Consider the following 19,757-nt stretch of genomic DNA (forward strand, 5'->3'; position numbering starts at 1 on the left):
ATAAATAGTGCGTTTTTATTGTTCTCATGGGTTTGATGCTATGTTTTTAAATTTTATTTAAAGTCATTAGTAGAATCTTCATGTAACTTGAGAATGCATTATGTTTGGTATTGTTTCTTATGAATATTATACAAAATTTACTTAAGGAAAGACTAATTTTGAAGTAATACTTTTGATATATTTGAAAATAAAACTCAAAGGTAGAGAAATGAAATGAATGAAATAATTTCCTAAAGAAGAAGGTGAATGTATTTTTACTTTTGGATGAATTGAAGATTAGTTGAACCACTTTGTATGTATTTTACAGAACTGACTGTATTTGAGTGATAAAGTTTTAATTGGTTAAAATGACTTTTTTTCTGGTCTTTTAGAACATAGACTCTGAATAGATGATCTAGATACTGCCACTGAAATAGAGAGCAAGTCAGATAAGTTTTTGGATTATTGCACATTGATTTTCAACCAGACACAGTTGCTAAATAAATAATTGTTCTTGCTGTGAGATTTTAAGTCTTGACAGGTGACATGGCTTACTTTATTAGGAAATTTTGGCACAATTTTCAATAATTTGACTAATGTTTTTCTTTTGTCTTTATTATTCTTATCCTACTGATCATTTTGTAGAGATTTGGGGAGATATACAACATTTTTAAATTATTTTAAGTATTATTAAATATTTCATAACATTCTTTACTTGAAATGTCAGGAAGTTCTTGTGAACCTAATTTAATTTCTAAAAGTTCGAATGGTCATCTTGGTTATAGTTAGGCTAACTGGTGGTATCTTGTTTTGGTTTTTTTTTTTTGGTGGTTTGGTATCCAGAAATGTTTTTCTAAGTTGTAAAAGCAGAAATCTCATGGTAGACATTTTTGTCTTTTACTTTATAGAATATTTTTCTCTGGTTTGGCTGATTTTTAAAAAAAATAATGCCTCTGTTATTGTAAAAATGATACATATTCGTTACATAAACTTGATAGATACAGAAAAGCACATAGAAGAAAATAAAGGTTATTCTACCATCAAAAGAAAAATATCTTAAGTATTTTTTCATATAACCTTTTTTCCTGTGTATATATAAAAACATAAAATCACATGTATACACTTAAACGATTTTGGGATATTACTGTATGTACTGTTATGTAACCCATCTGTTTTCTTTTTAATAAAAAGTGAACTCTATTATGAACATTACCTATGTCATGAAGCAGTCTTATGTAGCGTAATTCCTAAGAACTGCATAGTGTTTTATGTATATATATATTTTGTTATTTATTTCATCAATGAGTTTTTCTGATTCATTTTTTTAAAATTAACTAATTAATTATTTTTATTGAGGTATAGTCAGTTTACAATGTGTCTAGTTTTTCTGGTTCTTGATCAAAGATCAGCTTGATTCCACGACATAAATTTCTCTGAAAAGGAAGAACGTCTTAGGGAGTTAAGTAAAAGTGTAATTTTGATATTTTTGGGGAAAGAAAAAGATCCTTAGTATGATTACACAATGAACTCTTTAAAGATATGCAACTGCTTTTAAAATAAAGCATATAAGATTGTCAAAATAAAGTATAGAAGATAAATCTTTTTAAAAATCGGGGATACAAGAGCTCAAAAAAGCTGAGACTTTAGAAAATAATGCCAAGATCTACCAAAAGTTTTTTATATTACATTTTAAAAAAAATTATCAAGGGAAGTGTTATAATAATGCTTGGCAATGTGGGAAGAAAAAAATTCCTCAACTCTTATTTAGGAGCTCCTGTCAGAGAGGAAGAGCAAACCACCACTACCGTCAATAATACTAACAAAGCAAACGTAGCTAGTCAGAACATAAAAACCAGCATGAATACAGAGATAAATAATGCATCTAGCTAAATGAATTATCTTCTGGGCCAGTTGAAACATCTTATAGTTAAAAAAGGAACTGCCTGTAAAATCTTAAAATTATTGTGGTCTTTAAAGGTTTTAGGAGAATACAAGAAATGCTAAAAGATGGGGGAGTCTAGGTTTGATTTTGAAAATGTAGAAGATTTTAGAGCAGAAAATGAAAAGGATAGTTTATGACTAACTTGAAGAAAAAAATAAAAGACCCAGAATGGGCTTGCTATAAAAATAGATTGTCAGGACAACTTTGATTTTTCTCTGGTGCATTTGGTAGATCAGTAGCTATATATATATCTATTTAGACTTAAGCTTAGTTTTTGGTTAAGTCTTTTTTTATATCCTTCTTTATAAGGTGAAGAAAAAATGAGTTAACCATTAGTTGACTGTGTTAATTTATCAACACAGTTTTGATTTTGAAGGACCCGTATCCAAAGGTTATTGATCTTGAAAGATGGCTTTGTTCTTCGCTTTGTCTTACTGCTTATCTGGAGAATTATCAAAGTTATAGATGACAGTAAAGAAAGAAGGGTAGTAAATAAGATACTATATGATCCAAAATGATCTCTGAGTCTGGATTGTTGGACTGAATTTAAGGAGTATACATTAGTCCTGAAAAATACTAATATACATTAAGTTAACATGGATTTAGAGCATCACATATGGAAAAGACCTGAGGGTAGTTGTTAGTGGTAAACTTAATGTAAAACAAAAGTACAATATGGCTGCCATCATCCATCTTCTCCACTACCACTGCCCTTAGAAACTATTGTAATCAGTGGAAAAGACTAGGGCCACTTCTGCATACCAATGTATTGTCTTTAGTTCTGTGCATATGACTCTGTGCATATGTTCTTCAAAATACACAGTCACATCCAGTGTTCATTATGTACACTGCTGTAAGCCTGGTCCAAGTCACTTTTGGCTCTCACCTGGATTATTTGTAGTATCTTCCAAAATGGTCACCTGATTCTACCTTTGCCCTCATTTTTCCAGAATGACTCAGAGGAAGAATGTGAAGAAATTGGAAGCCTTGTCAGCTTAGAGGACTGAAAATTTAGGGGTCTTGGGGGCAGCTCTGGTAGATGTTAAAGAATCTCACAATAAGAGCTTTTTTTCAAATATGTGAAGAATTATCCTTTGGAAAAGAAATTAGACTTCGTTTGTGTCAGACTTGTTTGTGGTTAAAAGCATGAGCTCTGAAATTGAACTCCTTAGGTCACATCTCAGATCTGCCAGTTAATTAGCTGCATAATTTTAGGCAAATTGCTTAGCCTTTAAGCTCCCATTTTCTCAGCTGTAAAATGGGGATGGTTTTGAGGATTAAATGAAAGTATGTGTAAAGTGCTCAGTATTGTACCTGGCATATACTAAATGCTCAGATGTTAGCATTGTAATTGGTGTTATTTGGTTCTCAACCAGAGGGGTGATTTTGCCCCTTATTGAGCGTTTGGCAATATCTGAGGACATTTTTGGTATTACAGCTCAGGAAGGGAGTACTACTTGTGGGTGGAGGCCAGGGATGCTACTAAATGTCCTACAGTGCACAGGATAGCTCTCCACAACAAAGAAAGCCCCAGCCCCTGAACTAGTAGGATCAGATTAAAAAGGTTTCATTAAGCTTTAATGTTAAAGAAAAACTGCCTGAGAGTCAGAGCCTTCCAAAGATAGAAAAAAACTGTTAAAAAAAAAAAAATCATGTTACCCTTCCCTGTCAGCCAGTTCGTGGGAACTTAGTGGGTGAAATGCAAGGATTAAATGGATGTTTGGACTAGATTTTCTAAAAGGTTTTTCCTAAATTTAGATCCTATATTTCTATGACTATTTCTTAATAGTTAGGCGTAATCCATGACCAACATCCAAGGACATGTGATATAATTTTTTTAATGTTTAATTTTATCAATCTAATTGCAGTATAGTTTAGATTTTTAATTTTAATTCTTTTAATGCTTAAAATTTTATATGAGGCATGGAACAGGGAATTTAATGAAATGAGTTAATTGTGTTTTCAAAAGGCCATTTGGAAGTGAGTAATTGTGGGAGCTTTGTAATTTGTCTTCAGAAACTTGTTTTGTGAAACTGATTTGTTAAAATATTCACAATCATTTGATAAATATTTTAAAACTAAATCTTGTATTTGTACTTCTTATCTTCTTTCCATTGTTTTATTTTTCTTTTTTGTTTCTAATAATAAGTAGAAAAAGATGCTCCAGAGGTTTTAAAAAATAATTGCCCTTTGAAGCATCATTAAAAGTACTTGTGTGTGCATTGTATTATTCTTAAATCATGAACGTTGCCCAGAACAGTAACTGGCACAAAGTAGTCATTTAGTAAGTATTTGTTGAATGAATGACTCAGAGGAAGATACAGAGTATGCCTGACCAACCATTAATTTAAATCTGTGCAATTATTAATAGTGGTTAGCTATATTTTAGAAATCGTTTATAATTTTCTGTGGTTGGAAGTTGCTTGAGAGTACTAAGTATTTAGAGATTTCCAACTCCCGGATTTTTATCTCTAACCTGGATTTTCCCTGAACTTTAGCTGATGTATCTAACTCCATATTTGAAATCTCCATTTGGCAGACTAATAAACACACTCTTAACATGTCTAAAAAACATTTGCACTTTGCACATCCAATTGATTACTTCCACTCTCATTCTCATTCAGTAAGTGGAACTTCCATTCTTTTAGTTGCTCCAGGCCAAAATCATAGTCATCTTTGATTCCTCTCTCTCACCTCCTACATTTAATTTATCAAATTTCAAAGTCTTGTTCTTCAAAATACGTAGTCACATCCAGTGTTTATTATGTACACTGCTGTAAGCCTGGTCCAACTCACTTTTGGCTCTCACCTGGATTATTTGTAGTAGCTTCCAAAATGGTCACTTGATTCTACCTTTGCCCTCTTTTCTTCCGTTGTCCACTTTATCTAACGTAAGTTAAGTTGTGTAATTCATATTTCAGTGGTACCCATTTCACTCAGATCAATATCAAAAATGCTTTACGCATTCTTTCAGGGTCCTCCATAATCTGGTTCTAGTCTTGTCTCTGAGCTCCTCTTTTCCCTCTGTCCCTCTTGTCTCTGTTCCAGCTGTTCTGGCTGTTTTGAATGCCTTAAAAAAGCCACGGATTACTTTTGGCACAGGGTCTTTGCACCTACTCTTACCTCATATATTCCCATAGGTCTGTTTCTCACTTCCTTAGGTATTTGCTCAGACATCTCAGAGAGTCTTACCTTGACCACTCCATGTGAAATAGAACCTCTCACCTCAAAATGGTGACTTTCTGTCCTCTTTACCTTGCTTTATTTTTCCCATAGCACTTACCACCATATGATATTTAATATATGTTCTATGTTTTTCTGCATTAGAATGTATTAATTTTGAGGGCAGGGACTCTCTTGGTTATATTCTCCAGGGCTAGAATAATAAGCAGAATGTATTAGGGGTTCAGTGAATATTTAGTAGATTGCATGATAAAACTAAAAACATTGCTAGAGAAGAGGAGACGAATACTTCTAGTTATTATAGGGTGTAGTCATTATACATTGCAAGCACCTGATACTTATTAATGAATTAAAACCATGGCATTTTTTAGGACTAAAAAAATTAGGTATTATAACTTCAGTTTGGAGACTCCTCAATTTGAAGAAGTTCTTTCTCAGCAACATCTTCCTTTATTTAAAAATTTCCTTTATTTAAAAATCAAGAAACAAGGTAATAGACATTTTAAAAGTAAAATAAACCTCCAGCCTTTGCTATCTGCATGAAAGTAGTTTTTGTCAGTTAGGAAAACTTCTACCTTGATAGTAAAATATTATAAGTCTGGCCATTAAGAGTTATTTTTCTGTCAAAAATTTTAGTATCTCAGTCTTCATTTGACTTCAGAGAAAAAATTGCTCTTAGAGTGATCATACAACAGTATATCAAACTCCCTTGCTGTTGCTCCTGCTTCTGCCTCCCTAGAGTTGCTGACATACCTGACAATGGGATTTTAGGAAGAAGAGAAAGAGTAATATTAAAACTTTTCTTGAGCTGTATTTGTTGCTAAAGTTGTCTTGTGGGGAAATCTGGGATTTAAGTGTCATTTAAAATATTTCTATGGAAAAAAATACCTCAAGTGGCATACTTACAGATGACCTTTGAGAGCATAGCCTATTCCTCAGTTGAGAACTGCCCTTTTCAGTGATTAGCCTTTGTTTCTTGGGAAACTGATCATGAATTAAGCAGAACAAAAACTTATAGAAAAGGCTAATTGACAAAAAAAGGGAAAAAAAGATAAATTTGCATTAAATCTGTTGAAAATAGATTTAAAAGTTTAATAGCATTTCTTACGATCACAGTTACTGATACTTAACATGAAGATCAGCAATATTCTGTAAAGGGCTAGATAGTAAATATTTTTGGCTGTATGGGCTACAGAGTCTGTCACAACCACTCAGTTTTGCCATTATGGAGTGAAAGCAGCCATATACAATATATAAATGAGTGGGCATGGTTGTGTTCAAATAAAACTTTATTTACAAAATCAGATAATGAGTTGAATTTGGCTCATAAGCCAGAGCTTGCCAACTCTTGACCTAAAAATAAAAATCATATGAAATTAATATCTTAAAAATACTAATGTAAAATCATTTAAAAGGTTTAGTTAAAATATTTAAAATTTAAGATGATATTTTATTACTATAGTAATAGAAACAGCTTATTTTTCCCAAAAATAAAACTAGGATTTAAAATATTGCTTCTTTAATAAGGACAGACTAATTTAAAAAAGGATGGGAACATCTGATCCAAAATTTACAATGATACTTATCTTTAAGAAAAAAATATGTTTTTAAAAGCTTGATTAAATTTTAAAACACCTTGTAAACTGTGTCTTCATATCTGTATCTCTACACACATAGTAGTATTTGACAAAGAATAAACAATTGACAAAAGAAATGCCTATATGTTATATATGTCCTGAAACTTCAGCTAAATTCAACAAACGTTAATAAGATGCACCAGGTTATGATGTTAGTTGCTGAAAGTGTTTAAAGATAAATAATTCCTCAAACCAGGAAAGTGCTGTCACATAAAGTTGTACCACATGTATACTACATAAGGGTGCCATATATAAGTGAGTACCAGTCACTTTGTAGATATTTTAGTTTTATGTATTTGTTACAACAGTGTCTTGTCAACAGCAGTGCTAGTAATATAAGCTACTTCTGGGAATTTTTCATGTGTTATTTCCTGGATAATTTACTCTCCTCTGTTTTCTCTGTTCTCTCTGAGATGTATATTGTTTGATTGTTCACCTCCTTCATTAGTGCTTGAATTTTATCATCCTTTCACTCTTATTTTCCACTTCTTTGTCTGTCTTTTATTCCAAGTTTTTTCTTTCAACCCTATTAGTAACCTTTTAAAATTTTTACTCTTGTGTTTTGAATTTCTAAGAACTCTCTCATCTAATTTAAAAAAAAAACCAGCATTCCTGTCCATTTCACTTTATTTTTCTGATATGTACTCTATGATATTTTACCACATGTAGATTTGTGTAACTACCACCACAATCAGGATACAGAACTTCCACATCACCACAAAGAAACTCCTTCATGCTGCCCTTTTTGAGTCATACCCTTTCTCCATCCTTAGGCAGCCCCAGGTTCATTCTCCATTATTTTAATTTTGCCATTTTGAGAATAATATATAAATGAAATTAGATAGTAGATAAACTTTTGGGTTTGGATTTTTTTCTTTCAACATAGTGCCCTTGAGATCCCTTCTCACTGTTGAACATATCAGTAGTTCTTTTTTTGTTTGAGTAGTATTGCATTGTATGGGTGTACCACAGTTTATTTATCCATTCAGAGAAGGCATGGTTTTTGTTATAAACTTCGCAATATTGTTGGATTTTAAAAATTCTCTACATATTACTGTAGTTTTATTACCTCCACTCCTCCATAGGAGTCCATAGTTCCACTGAACAAAATGATAGAGACTAAAGACAATTTTTCTTTTGTTCTTAGGAACCTGCCTACCATTGGAAGCTATTGATGTAATTAGAGTTTTTACCACAAATTAGGTGGCAAGTTCATATGCAGAGGTTCATACAAAATTAGTATGCTAAAGTTGAATGTAAATAGATCCTTGCTTCTGAGAGTGACTTTTAGTAAGATTTAAATTTTTTGAGAAACTTACTGCCTACTGATTTACTTGATGCTTCAAAGCATTGATTTTGAAATTAAGTGAAAACTTGGTATAAGATAAAGAAATCAGAAACCTTTTTTGCTTATAAAGTTGCAAATTTAAAAAAGGAAGGTATTTTCTTTTGGCTATAGGGTTTGTGCTTAAGGTGGGTGTATTTACATAACTAGAGATGCTAGAAGTGATATTTCTTAATTGATGAAAATTGTGATCTTAGAGGATTCATGATTAAGGATTCTGATTTGGGTTTGTTGGGTGATAACTTTATTGGGTGATAAATTTTGATCTGTGAGGTTTTCAAGTGATAATCAGTTGGAAGTGGCAGTTTTAAAAATCTTTAGAAAATACTTTGGTTTCGTGAGAACATGAACCATGTTATAAGAGGGAGGTGCAGGAAGCTATGTAGTTTGGTAAAAAAAGAATTTATAATTTATTAGAAGAAAGGCATGACTTCTATATATGATTGAAATGGTTAATAGCAACTTCCTAGGAAGGTAGTCTAAAGCAGACTGTTTTGCCCAAGAGGCCAATTCTGGTGTACAGTTTGGTAAATTTTGATGTATGTATGCACTCATGAAATCTCACCACAATCAAGGTAATGAACATATACATGCAAAAATTTCCTTGAGGTCTTTTGTGACCCTTTCCTTCTGCCCCTTCCTACCCCCATCTCCATGCCTAGAAAACCACCAATTTTTTTTGTGACATATACATTAGTTTTTTGTTTCCTAGAATTTAATATAAATGTATCCTTTTCTGGGAGGGGAGGGTATCTGGCTTCTTTTACTCAGCGTAATTATTTTGTGCTTGATCCGTGTTATAACTTTTATCAGTAGTTCATTCCTTTTTGTTGTTAAATAGTTTTACATTTTATGGATATACCACAAATTGTTTATCCAGCCACCTGTTCATAGACATTTAGGCTGTTTCCAGTTTTGGGCTGTTACAAATCAAGTTACTAACAATGTTTGTGTCTTTTTATGGACATATACTTTCATTTTTGTGGGGTAAATACCTAAGTTGGAATGGCTGGATCCTATGGCTAGTGTGTGTTTAACTTCATAATAAACTGTCAAACTGTTTTCCAAAATAGTTTTCAAAGCAGTGCTACCATTTTGCATTACTACCAGGAGTATATGAGAGTTCTATTTTATACACATATTCACCAACACTTGATATGGTTAGTCTTTTCATTTAGCCATTCAAACAGATGTGAAATGGTTTCTCATTATGGTTTTAAGTTGCATTTTCTTAATGACTAATGGTGTACAGCATCTTTTCATTTATTTTTTCCATCTGTATATCTCAAATCTTTCGCCCATTACTTTGAGAAGTTCTTTATTATAAAACCAATTCTTCATCTGATACATGGTTTCATTTTTACAAGTGTCTTTAGAAGAGTAGAAGTTTTTAATTTTGATGTAGTCTAGCTTATCATTTTATTTTTTTTTAATACGTCGTGCATTTTTTCCTCTAGTAGTTTTAGGTTTCAGATTTAGGTTTGTGATCCATTTTGAGTACACTTGTGTATGATATGAGCTTTAGATCAGAGTTCTTTTTTTTTCCTTCCCCTTGAGGTTCTGGAAGTGGATTATTTGTTGTATATCCATTAGTTTTAACACTGTTTGGTGAAGAGAGTCTTAGATTGTCTTTGAACTCTTGTTGAAAATGAGTTGTCCATATAATGAGTTGATCTACTTGTCTCTCATTATGCCAGTAGTACACTGTGTTCATCCTTTACCTTTTATAATAAGCCTTGAAATCAGCTTGTGTGGTTTTCCAACTCTGTTCTTTTAACAAAGTTATTCAGGAAATTCTAGGTCCTTTGCATTTCTATGTGAATTTTAGAATCATTTTGTAACTTTAGACAAAGAAATATGCTTGATTTTCAGCTGGAATTATATTTATAGATCAACTTGAGGCAAATTGACATCTTAGCAGTATTGATTATTCTAACTTGTGAATATGGTAAGTTTTTTCATTTACTTAGGTCTTTAATTTCTCTTAGTGAAATTTTGTAGTTTTTAGCATGAAGGTCTTCTACATCTTTTGTCAGATTTATCCTTAAATACTCACTTTTTTGATGCTATTATAACTAATGTTTAAAAAAATTCAGTATCTAATTGTTGCAAATATATAGAAATACTGTCGATTTTTAACTATTGATCTTCTGTCTTGTGACCTTGCTAAGCTCACTCATTAGTTCTAGTAACTTTTAGTACTAGAGTCTGTAATAGATGATTACGTTGTCTGCAGATAAGGACAGTTTTAGTTCTTTTCCCATCTGGATGCCTTCTGTGTATTTTTCTTGCTATATTGCTCTGGCTAGAATCTTCAGTACATTGGAGAAGAGAAGTGGTGTGAGTGGATATCCTTGTTTTGTTCCTGATCTTAGGTGGAGAGCATTTGGTCCTTGACTGCTAAGTATAAAGCTGGCTATAGGTTTTCCAAAGATCTTTTTTCAGCTGATGAAATTCCATTGTATTCCTACCTTGCTGAGGTTTTTGTTTGTTTGAAATCAGGAATGGATTTTGGATTTTGTCAAATGGATTTTCTATGTACATTGTGATATACTTTTTTTCATTAATTGGTTAATACAGTGAATTACATTGATTTTTTTTTAATATTCATCCAGTCTTGCATTTTTGGTATAAACCCCATTAGATAATGATGTATTGACATTTTTATATATTGCTGTATTCACATTACTAAAATTTAAAAAAAAATTTACATCTGTGTTCTGAGGGATGTGGGTTTGTAGTTTTCTTGTAATGTCTTCCTCTGGTTTCATTGTCTGGTTAATGCTGGCCTAATAGAATGAGTTAGAAAATATTATCTTTTCTTCAATTTTCTGAAAGAGTTTGGGTAGGATTGGTATTTCTATCTTAAACACTTGGTAAGATTATCAGTGAAGCCATCTGGGCCTGGAGCTTTCTTGGAAAGTTCTTAACTATAAATTCAAATTCTTTAATAGGCATTGAGCTATTCACCTTATCTGTTTATTTTTGAGTGAGTTTCAGTAGTTTGGAATTTGTCCAGTTCTTCTGAATTGTTGAATTTATATGTATAGTTGTTTATAATATTCTTCTATCATTCTTTTAATATATGTAACCTTTGGGGTGATGTCAGTTCTCTCATTTCTGATATTGGTAATTTGTATCTTCTCAGTTTTTCCCCCAGTTTGGCTAAAAGTTTGTCAGTTTTATTGATCTTTTCAAAGAACTGGCTTTTGTTTTCATTAATTTTCCTTATTCCTTTTCTATTATTTTGATTTCCACTCTGATATTTAATATTTTTTTCTGCTTCCTTTGGATTTAATATGTTCTTTGGCTTCTTAATGTAGAAACTGAGGTGACTTTTCTTAGACCTTTCTTCTTTCCTAACATAGGCATTTAAAGCTATAATTTGCTTCATAACTACTGCTATAATGTCATGCCATTCCACAAATTTTGATGTGTTGGGTTTTTTTCACTTCAAACTCTTCTCTTTTCCCTTCTGATTTCTTCTTTGTTCCATGAGTTATTTTAAAACATGTTACCTGATTTTCAATATTTGGGAATTTTCCAGGTATCTTTCTGTTATTGAATTTTAATTTAATTCCATCATAATCACAGAACATACTTTGTATGATTGAATTCTTTTAAATTTATTGAGACGTGTTCTGTTGCCCAGAATATGATCTGTCTTGATAAATGATCTGTGTGCATATCAAAAGAATGAGTTTTCTGCTATTGTTGGGTGAAAAGATCTATGAATGTTAGTTAGGTCAAGCCAGTTGATAGTGTTGTTCAAATCTTATTCATCTTTACTGATTTTCTGTCTACTTGTTCTGTTAAATATTATAAGAAGGATATTGAAACATCTGATGTATAATTGTGACATTCTCCTTGTAATCAGTCTTTGCTTCATGCATTTTGAAGCTCTGTTATGAGGCAGAAGAACTTTGGGGGTTGTTAAGTGCTCTTAATGAATTTGCCCCTTTATCCTTATGAAATGCCTTGGTAGTATTCTTTGCCTTGAGGTCTACTTTGATACTGATATAAGCCATTCTTGTATTTTGACTGATGTTGGCAGTTTGTCTTTACTTATCCTTTTATATTGAACCTCTCTGTACCTTTATATTTAAAGTGTGTTTCTTATAGGCAGCATATAGTTGGGTCTGGCATTTGTATACCGTGTGATTCTCTCTACCTTTTATGGTGACTATAGATATGGTTAAGGTTAAGTCTGTCATCTTGCTATATATTTCTTCTTGTCCCATTTGTTCTTGTTTCCCCATCCTCTTCTTTTTTTTTTCTTTGCCCTCTTTTGGATTAATTATATCTTTCTTATGATTTCATTTTATCTCCTTTGTTGCCTTATTAGCTATAATTCTTTGTTTCCATATTTCAGTGATTACTTTTGAGCTTATAATATACATCTTTAGTTTATCACAGTCTACTTTCAAGTGATATTGAATCATTTCTTGTGTCATATAAGAGCCTTATTAATAATGTACTTCTATTTCTCTCCTCCCAGACTTTCTGCTATTTCTCATGTTCTTAATTCCTTTGTATAGAGTCATTATTTTCATCTGGTGTTATTTTTTTTCTTCTGCCTAAAGGACTTCCTTTAACTGTCTTATCATGCAAGTCTCCTCATGATGAATTAATTTATCTTTTTGGTATGTGTCTGAAAATGCATTTCCTTTTTACTTTTGAAAGATGTTTTTGCTAGATATAACAAATATAGGTTGACAGGTGTTATTCTTTTGTTTTTGTATTTTGTGGGGTGGTGGAAGGGGAGGTAATTAGGTTTATTTTTTAAATGGAGGTACTGGGGACTAAACCCAGGACCTCGTGCATGCTAGGCAGGCACTCTACCAGTGTGCTATATGCCCCCCACCTTTTTTTAAACATGTATTTGGAATTTTCTGTGTATGTTGCATTTGTGGGTTTCTAGTTTTACTTACGTTTCAGGACATTTCTTTACATTTTTTTTTTCTCCTCCACCTTTCTTCCTTTATGGACTCCATTTATACCTATATTAGGGCAGTTAAAGTTGACTCATAACTCACTCATGCTCAATTAATTTTTCTATAGTGAATATTATATTCATTTGTGTATTTCCTGTTACTGTGTCTTCAAATTCACAATCTTTTCTTCTATAATGTGTCATCAATCTTCCATTAATTCCACTGAGTATATTTTTCATCTCAGATACCATCATTTTTTTCTCTTTGGAAGTTTGACTTGCATCTTTTCAACATTCTTTATCTCTACATAACTTTTTGGAGGAATATGGTTATAATGACTATTTTAATGTTTGTTTCTAATTTTAAGATATGTGCCAGTTCTGGGTTGATTTCAGTTGAGTTTTTTCCTTATGTTTTCCTGCTTCTTTACATGCCTGGTAATTTTTTATTGGATGCCATACATTGTGAATTTTACCTTGTTTGGTTGCTGAATATTTTTGTATTCCTATAAAAGTTCTTGAGCTTTGTTTTAGGGTTCAGTCTAGTTACTTGAAAACGATTCTTTCAGCTCTTGCTGTTAAGATTTGTTGTGATCAGAACAGTGCTCAGTGCTCAGTTTCATTTCCCACTTCAGAGCCAAGACCCCTTAGATTCTCTCCCCAATACCCTTTTATGTGGTTTTCCAGCCTGACTTAGGTTGGTGGGTGATGTGCAGGGGGAGGAACATGTTTATGTTGATTGGTGCTCAAGCTCAGCACTCTAGGAATAGACTCTCTGCAGATCTGTGAGGTTTTCTCTCTATTATGCTGTCCCCTTTCTGGTACTCTTTCCTGAAAATTAGCTATCTGTTGTCCCCAGCCTCTCAACTCCATATTCTTAACTCAGAGTCCACGAACTTCTGCATGGGTTTTGCTTCCCTGTGTTTTACTCTAGAAACTTAATTAGAGACAGTTGTTGACCTTGTATTATTTGTTTTCCATATTTCAGGGATTACTCTCTATTCCTAATGTACTTTGTCTTACAAACCATTGTTTCATGTACTTATTTATTTTTGGGGGTTGTTTTGGACAGGAAAGTAAATTCAGTCCTTGCTTCTCTGTCTTGGCTAAAAGCATATGTTGGGGCTAATATACTCTAGCTTCTTACCTGTTCTCAATTCATATATCTCAGACTCTTTTAGAGGCAACATGATGCAGAGTTATCCCCTCTGAACTTGCTTGTCCTCATTTTCTTTTGCACGTATCAATTATTTTTGCCCTTAGAGTGCTTTTCTGATCTAAAATTACTTAATTAAGTAGAGTAGGACATAATTAGTCTTCTATGACATATAATTTTGAAGGTCTTCCATTCCACATTACATTGGGGAATGAAAAGAAAGGATGGGAGTGTATTATGACACCTTTTGTATTTATTTAAAATCTAAACAGTTTAGAAATGAAGCCAGTATTTCAGCAGAACACATAGCAATATTTAATCTTTCAGCTTCAGAGATGCTTGGTGGAAAAGCTTTTCCAGTTAATCAGTCTTCTTGGCCCATACTCAGATTGAGCATTCATGCTGCATTTGCCTTAGTCATAGTTGTGTTTGTACCTTGTTCATTAAATTGTCAGTTAGAGTCATATTTAAGAAAATGTGTTTATTTGCACATTTAAATCTTACCAGCTAGAATATGAGGAGTTGTTTTTTTTTTTTTTTAATATATAATCCTTTTTCTTTTAGTATGGATTACTTTCTTTTCCCTCTTTTAGGACAGAAATTCCACTGTTTCTGCTCCAAAGTTTTTAACATAAATACTGTAGGATCTTTTGATTTGTTCTATTTGAAGGAAAAAAAAATTGTTCCAAGGATGCTATCCTACCCTGATCTTTTTCAGTAGGAAGGAGGTGGGAATAGTTTTTTTCTCCCTGTAGGTGTATGAGAGACAAATTGATAAAAGCTGACAGGTTGCCTTTTTTTCCCTGAAAGTCACCCTAGAAGGGTAAATACAAAGTCAGCCTTATCTTTTGTCTGTTTAATCTGCTATAATGAGATGATAACGATTTTCATAATGAAAGAAACCACTAAAATAACAAAACACAGTATTATAGTTAATAAGTAAACAGAGAAGATGAATCCTGAAGCGCTGCAGGATTTAAAACTGTATGATCAAGATTGAAACTTAACTAGTGTGGTTTTGTTGAAGGGAAGCAGGGTAACATTGTGGAGGGAGCACTGGGATGAATCAGAAGGCTTCGGTTATTAGCATTTCCACTAAATACTATGTGACTTTCATCAAGTCTTGTAATTTTGAATTTTAATATCCTCACTTGTAGTAACTAGATAAACTAACTTTAATGGATGATTTTATTGTGCCAGGTACCTTGCTGGTCAACTTACTTAAACTTCATTTTATCCTCATGTTAACCTCAGAAAGTAAGTAGACTCTACATTTTACAGATGAGGAAACTAAGGAACATTCAACATGTTGAGCAATTAAGTATTAAAGACCAACTTGATTCTAAGTATTTATTACTCCAGGGTCATGGAGTTCCTACTATTCCTATTTCTCTGTTTCTAAAAGATACTTTAATATTTTTCATTTGTGAATCTTGTTATATGCTAAGATGGTAAATTTTTACCTGTCTTAAATTAGGTTCTCTCATTTTTGTTCCTGTCAGTTTTCCTACCTGTGATGTATTACTGATTATTAAAATCTTATCTGTTAGCAAACCTCGTTCACCAGTGATTTATAGTGATGTCTTCTTGTGAGATCTTAAAGCGTTTGTTGTGTCACTCATTTTTTAGTTATATATTTGAGACACATTTAGTCATTTTATATTTGAAATTTGGGATAACTCTTGAAGTGCTTAAATTTCTCCATGTCCATGTAGTACTGCTACACTTAAATCATAAGCTCCTTGAGGGAGCGGATTCTCTCCTGGCATGTAGCACAGTGTTGTACAGACATAATTTAATAAATAACTGTGTGAATGAATGCTGTCAACTAGACCATTTTAATCATCATTCTCAGTTATTTACTTCTCATGGGCAAATTTACTCTATGTAAGATGTTTTCAAATTTTAAATTCTGTGATTCTGTACAGTCAGTGCTGTTAGCTTTTTAGAAAATTGCTTTTCAAATATTTTGAGGAGAGTTCAGAAATTAGAATGAGTTGGTTGGAGTTATCATGTAGACATTTTATTTGACAGGGAGACCAGTTACTTTGCCCCATACCTCAGTTTTTAAAGGTAAAAACTTTCCCTCTCTTTTTCCCTCTCAATGAAAGAAATCAAGAGAACATTTGAGTAATATTTAAGAGGTCTGGGTGGTCTCCACTGCTACTACTAACACTACCTCTTTTTCTGCTACTACTATAAACTCAAAGGTCGGTTAACCTTCCTGGGCTTTGGCCTTCTCATCCTTAAAAAAAAACTGAATTGGATCGTGTGATCTTCAAAGACATAGTGTTCCAGATTTTATAAAATTTGCAAGTTTAAGGTAAATTAAGTTTCAGAATTGTAAAGTAGCATTTGATTCTTGCAGTTCAATATACTAGTAGTTTTATGTTAATTGTTTTTTTTTTTTCGTTAAGCATCTGTGATCTGACTTTCTACTTTTATGGTTAATTTTCTTTTCTATTTTATCAGTACTCCCTCACGTGTTTCTAAAGGAGTTGTCGACCACACCAAAATGAGTCTACATGGTGCTAGTGGGGGACACGAGAGATCAAGAGATAGACGAAGGTCAAGTGACAGATCACGAGATTCATCTCACGAAAGAACAGAATCTCAACTCACTCCTTGTATTAGAAATGTTACTTCTCCAACACGACAGCACCATGTCGGTATGTAAAATCAACTAAGCTTCCCAACAGTTTTTAAAAGCATGCATTTACTTTTTTAAAGTAGTAATGATAATTGTGCCTAATACTTAAGAGTAAAATTAACTTCTTAACTTCTTTCTTCTGTTCAGTTGTTTCTGTTTTAGCTTAACTTCGTTCTTGCTGTGAAGAAACAACTCATTAAATGAAGCTTAAAAGTGAAAATTTTTAAAGTCTCAAATAGTCTTATGAAAAGAGTAGTTTGAAAAGCCTTTTAAAACTGTAAAATGTAGATTTAAATTTTTTTTCAAGTTGATCTTTATCTTGTGAAATATATATCAGTGCTTTATTTTAAAATAGTTTGAAGTAAATTATTGATAAGAATTCTTGGTTAATCATGCTAAAAAGGAAGTGAAAGTTAAAGTTAGAATAACCATCATGGAGTAATTTATCTTAATTTTTGACAATATTTTAAATTTAATTTAAAAAAAGAGGAAAAGGAAGGTGTGAAGTAGATTTCTTTTCTTTTCTTTAAAAAAATTTTTTTTAATATGTTTTAAAAAAGCAGTTTCAGGTTCACAACAGAATTGAGCAGAAAATACAGAGTTCCCACATAGCCCTCCCCAGCCACACATATATACTCCTGCTACCCTCAACGTCCCTCATCAGTGTGGCATACTTGGTACAATTGATGAACCAACGTGGTCCCATTATTATCAACCAAAGCCCATAGTTTACATTAGGGTTCACTCTTGATATTGTACATTCTATGGGTTTTGACAAATGCATAATGACATGCAGCCACTATAGTACAACATAGAATAATTTCATTGCACTAAAAATCCCTGTGCTCCATCTATTTATTCCTCCCTCCCTCCCTTTCCCCAGACTCCTGGAAACCATGATCTTTTTATTGTTTCTGTAGCTTTGCCTTTTACAGAATGTCATTTGGTTGGAATTGTACAGTTTGTAGTCTTTTCAGACTGGGTTCTTTCATTTAGTAATATGTCTTTTTAAGTTTCTTCTATGTCTTTCATGGCTTGATCTTTTTTTTTTTTTTTTTTACTGCACACGTATTTTAAAATTTACATATATGTACTGTTCATTGTTTCTAAGAACATTTAGAGCTTTAGCTTTTTAAACTTACATAGTTATCAAAGGAATAAAGCCAACCACAAAATAAGAATTAACTCAGAAGGATACATTCACCCTGCTATTAACAGCAACATTATTTATAATTGCCAAGATATGGAAGCATCCTAAGTGCATATCAATAGTTGAAAAAATAATGGAGATGAAGTATGTGTGTGTGTGTGTGTGTGTGTGTGTAATGGAATACAACTCACCCATTAAAAAGAAGGATATTTGCCATTTGTGATCCTTAATTTACTTTTTTTTTTCACTTCAAAAACCAGAATTTTATAAGTGGCAGAGACATTCCCATGACATCAAAAACAGCAAAATACCTTAAAATAAACTTAACCAAGGAGGTTACCTATACTCTGAAAACCAAAATGACACAAAGAAATGGAAAGATTTCTTGTGCTCTTAGATTGGAAGAATCAACACAATCAAAATGGCCACACTACCCAAAGCAATCCACAGATCCAATGCAACCCCCATCAAAATACTCGCAACATTCCTCACAGAACTAGAACAAACAATTCCAAAATTTATAAGGAACCACAAAAGACCCTGAACAGCCAAATCAATCTTTTGTAGGTCTCTTGTTTTTTCTCTTTCGTCTTTTTGTTCTCTTTTCTTATGATTTGATGACTAGAGAAGGTACTTTAACATTTGTTGTAAAGCTGGTTTGGTGGTGTTGAAATCTTTTAGCTTTTGTTTATCTGTGAAGCTTTTGATTTCTCCATCAAATCTGAACAAGAGCCTTGCTGGATAGAGTATTCTTGGTTGTAAGTTTCCCTCTTACATCACTTTAAAAATATCATGCCACTCCCTTCTGGCATAGAGAGTTTCTGCTGAAAAATCAGCTGTTAACCTCATGGGAGTTCCCTTGTATGTTATTCATTATTTTTCTCTTGCTAATTTTAATATTTTCTTCTTATCCTTAATTGTCAATTTGATGACTGTGTGCCTTGGTGTGTTCCTCTTTGGGTTGATTCTGTGTGGTACTCTCTGCACTTCCAGGACTTGGGTGACTGTTCCCTTTCCCAAATTGGGGAAGTTTTCAGTGATTATCTCTCTCAAAATTTTCTCAGGTCCTTTTTCTCTCTCTTCTCTTTCTGGGACCCTTATAATGCGAATATTAGAGCACTTCATATTGTCCCAGAGTTCTCTTAAACTATCCTCATTCCTTTTTATTCTTTTTTCTCTTCTCTGTTCTGAAGTAGTGATTTCCACTAATCTGTCTTCTGGCTCACTGATCCGTTCCTCTGCCTCATTTAGTCTATTCCTGGTTCCTTCTAGTGTATTCATGTCAGTGATTTTATTCTTCAAGTTTGGGTATTCTTTATATTTTCCAACTCTTTGCTTAAAAACTTCACTCTGTGCATCTATACTCCTCGAGTTCTCTGAACATCTTTGCCATCATTACTTTAAAGTCTTTCTCAGATAAATTAACTATAACCTCATCACATTTCTTCTTCTGGGATTTTATCTTGTGCCTTGGCCTGGAACATATTCCTTTGCCACCTTGTATCGTCTATCTTTCTATGTGTTTGTGGATTCCTTCCACAGGCTTTGGGATTATTGTTTTCTTATTTCTACTATCTGTCCCTGGTGGATGAGGCTGGACTAGAAGCTTATGCAGGTTTCCTGGCTGGAGGAGCCAGTGCCTGCCCACTGCTGAGCGAAGCTTGGTCCTGGACCTCTGGTGGGTAGGGCCGTCTAGAGGCTTTGTGGCTCAGGAAGCCTGCTGATGGGTGGGGCTGTGTTCCCACCTTGTATGTTGTTTGGCCTGAGGCTTCTCTACAGGCT

The 19,757-nt window shown here is 33.0% G+C and overlaps 1 protein-coding gene across 4 annotated transcripts in view; it reads left to right on the forward strand.

Moving 5' to 3' along the window:
• BTBD10 (BTB domain containing 10) overlaps nucleotides 1–19,757 on the forward strand; it is a 68,193-nt gene that overhangs the window by 30,189 nt on the left and 18,247 nt on the right. For all 4 annotated transcript variants that reach the window (XM_032488992.1, XM_032488990.1, XM_032488991.1 and 1 more), the window contains one exon: nucleotides 16,648–16,844. In XM_032488992.1, the coding sequence (XP_032344883.1) occupies nucleotides 16,691–16,844 (154 nt within the window). In that variant the 5' untranslated portion in view covers nucleotides 16,648–16,690. The remainder of the gene's footprint in view (nucleotides 1–16,647; nucleotides 16,845–19,757) is intronic.

Source organism: Camelus ferus, chromosome 10 (assembly GCF_009834535.1).
Source record: "Camelus ferus isolate YT-003-E chromosome 10, BCGSAC_Cfer_1.0, whole genome shotgun sequence".
NCBI lineage: Eukaryota > Metazoa > Chordata > Mammalia > Artiodactyla > Camelidae > Camelus > Camelus ferus.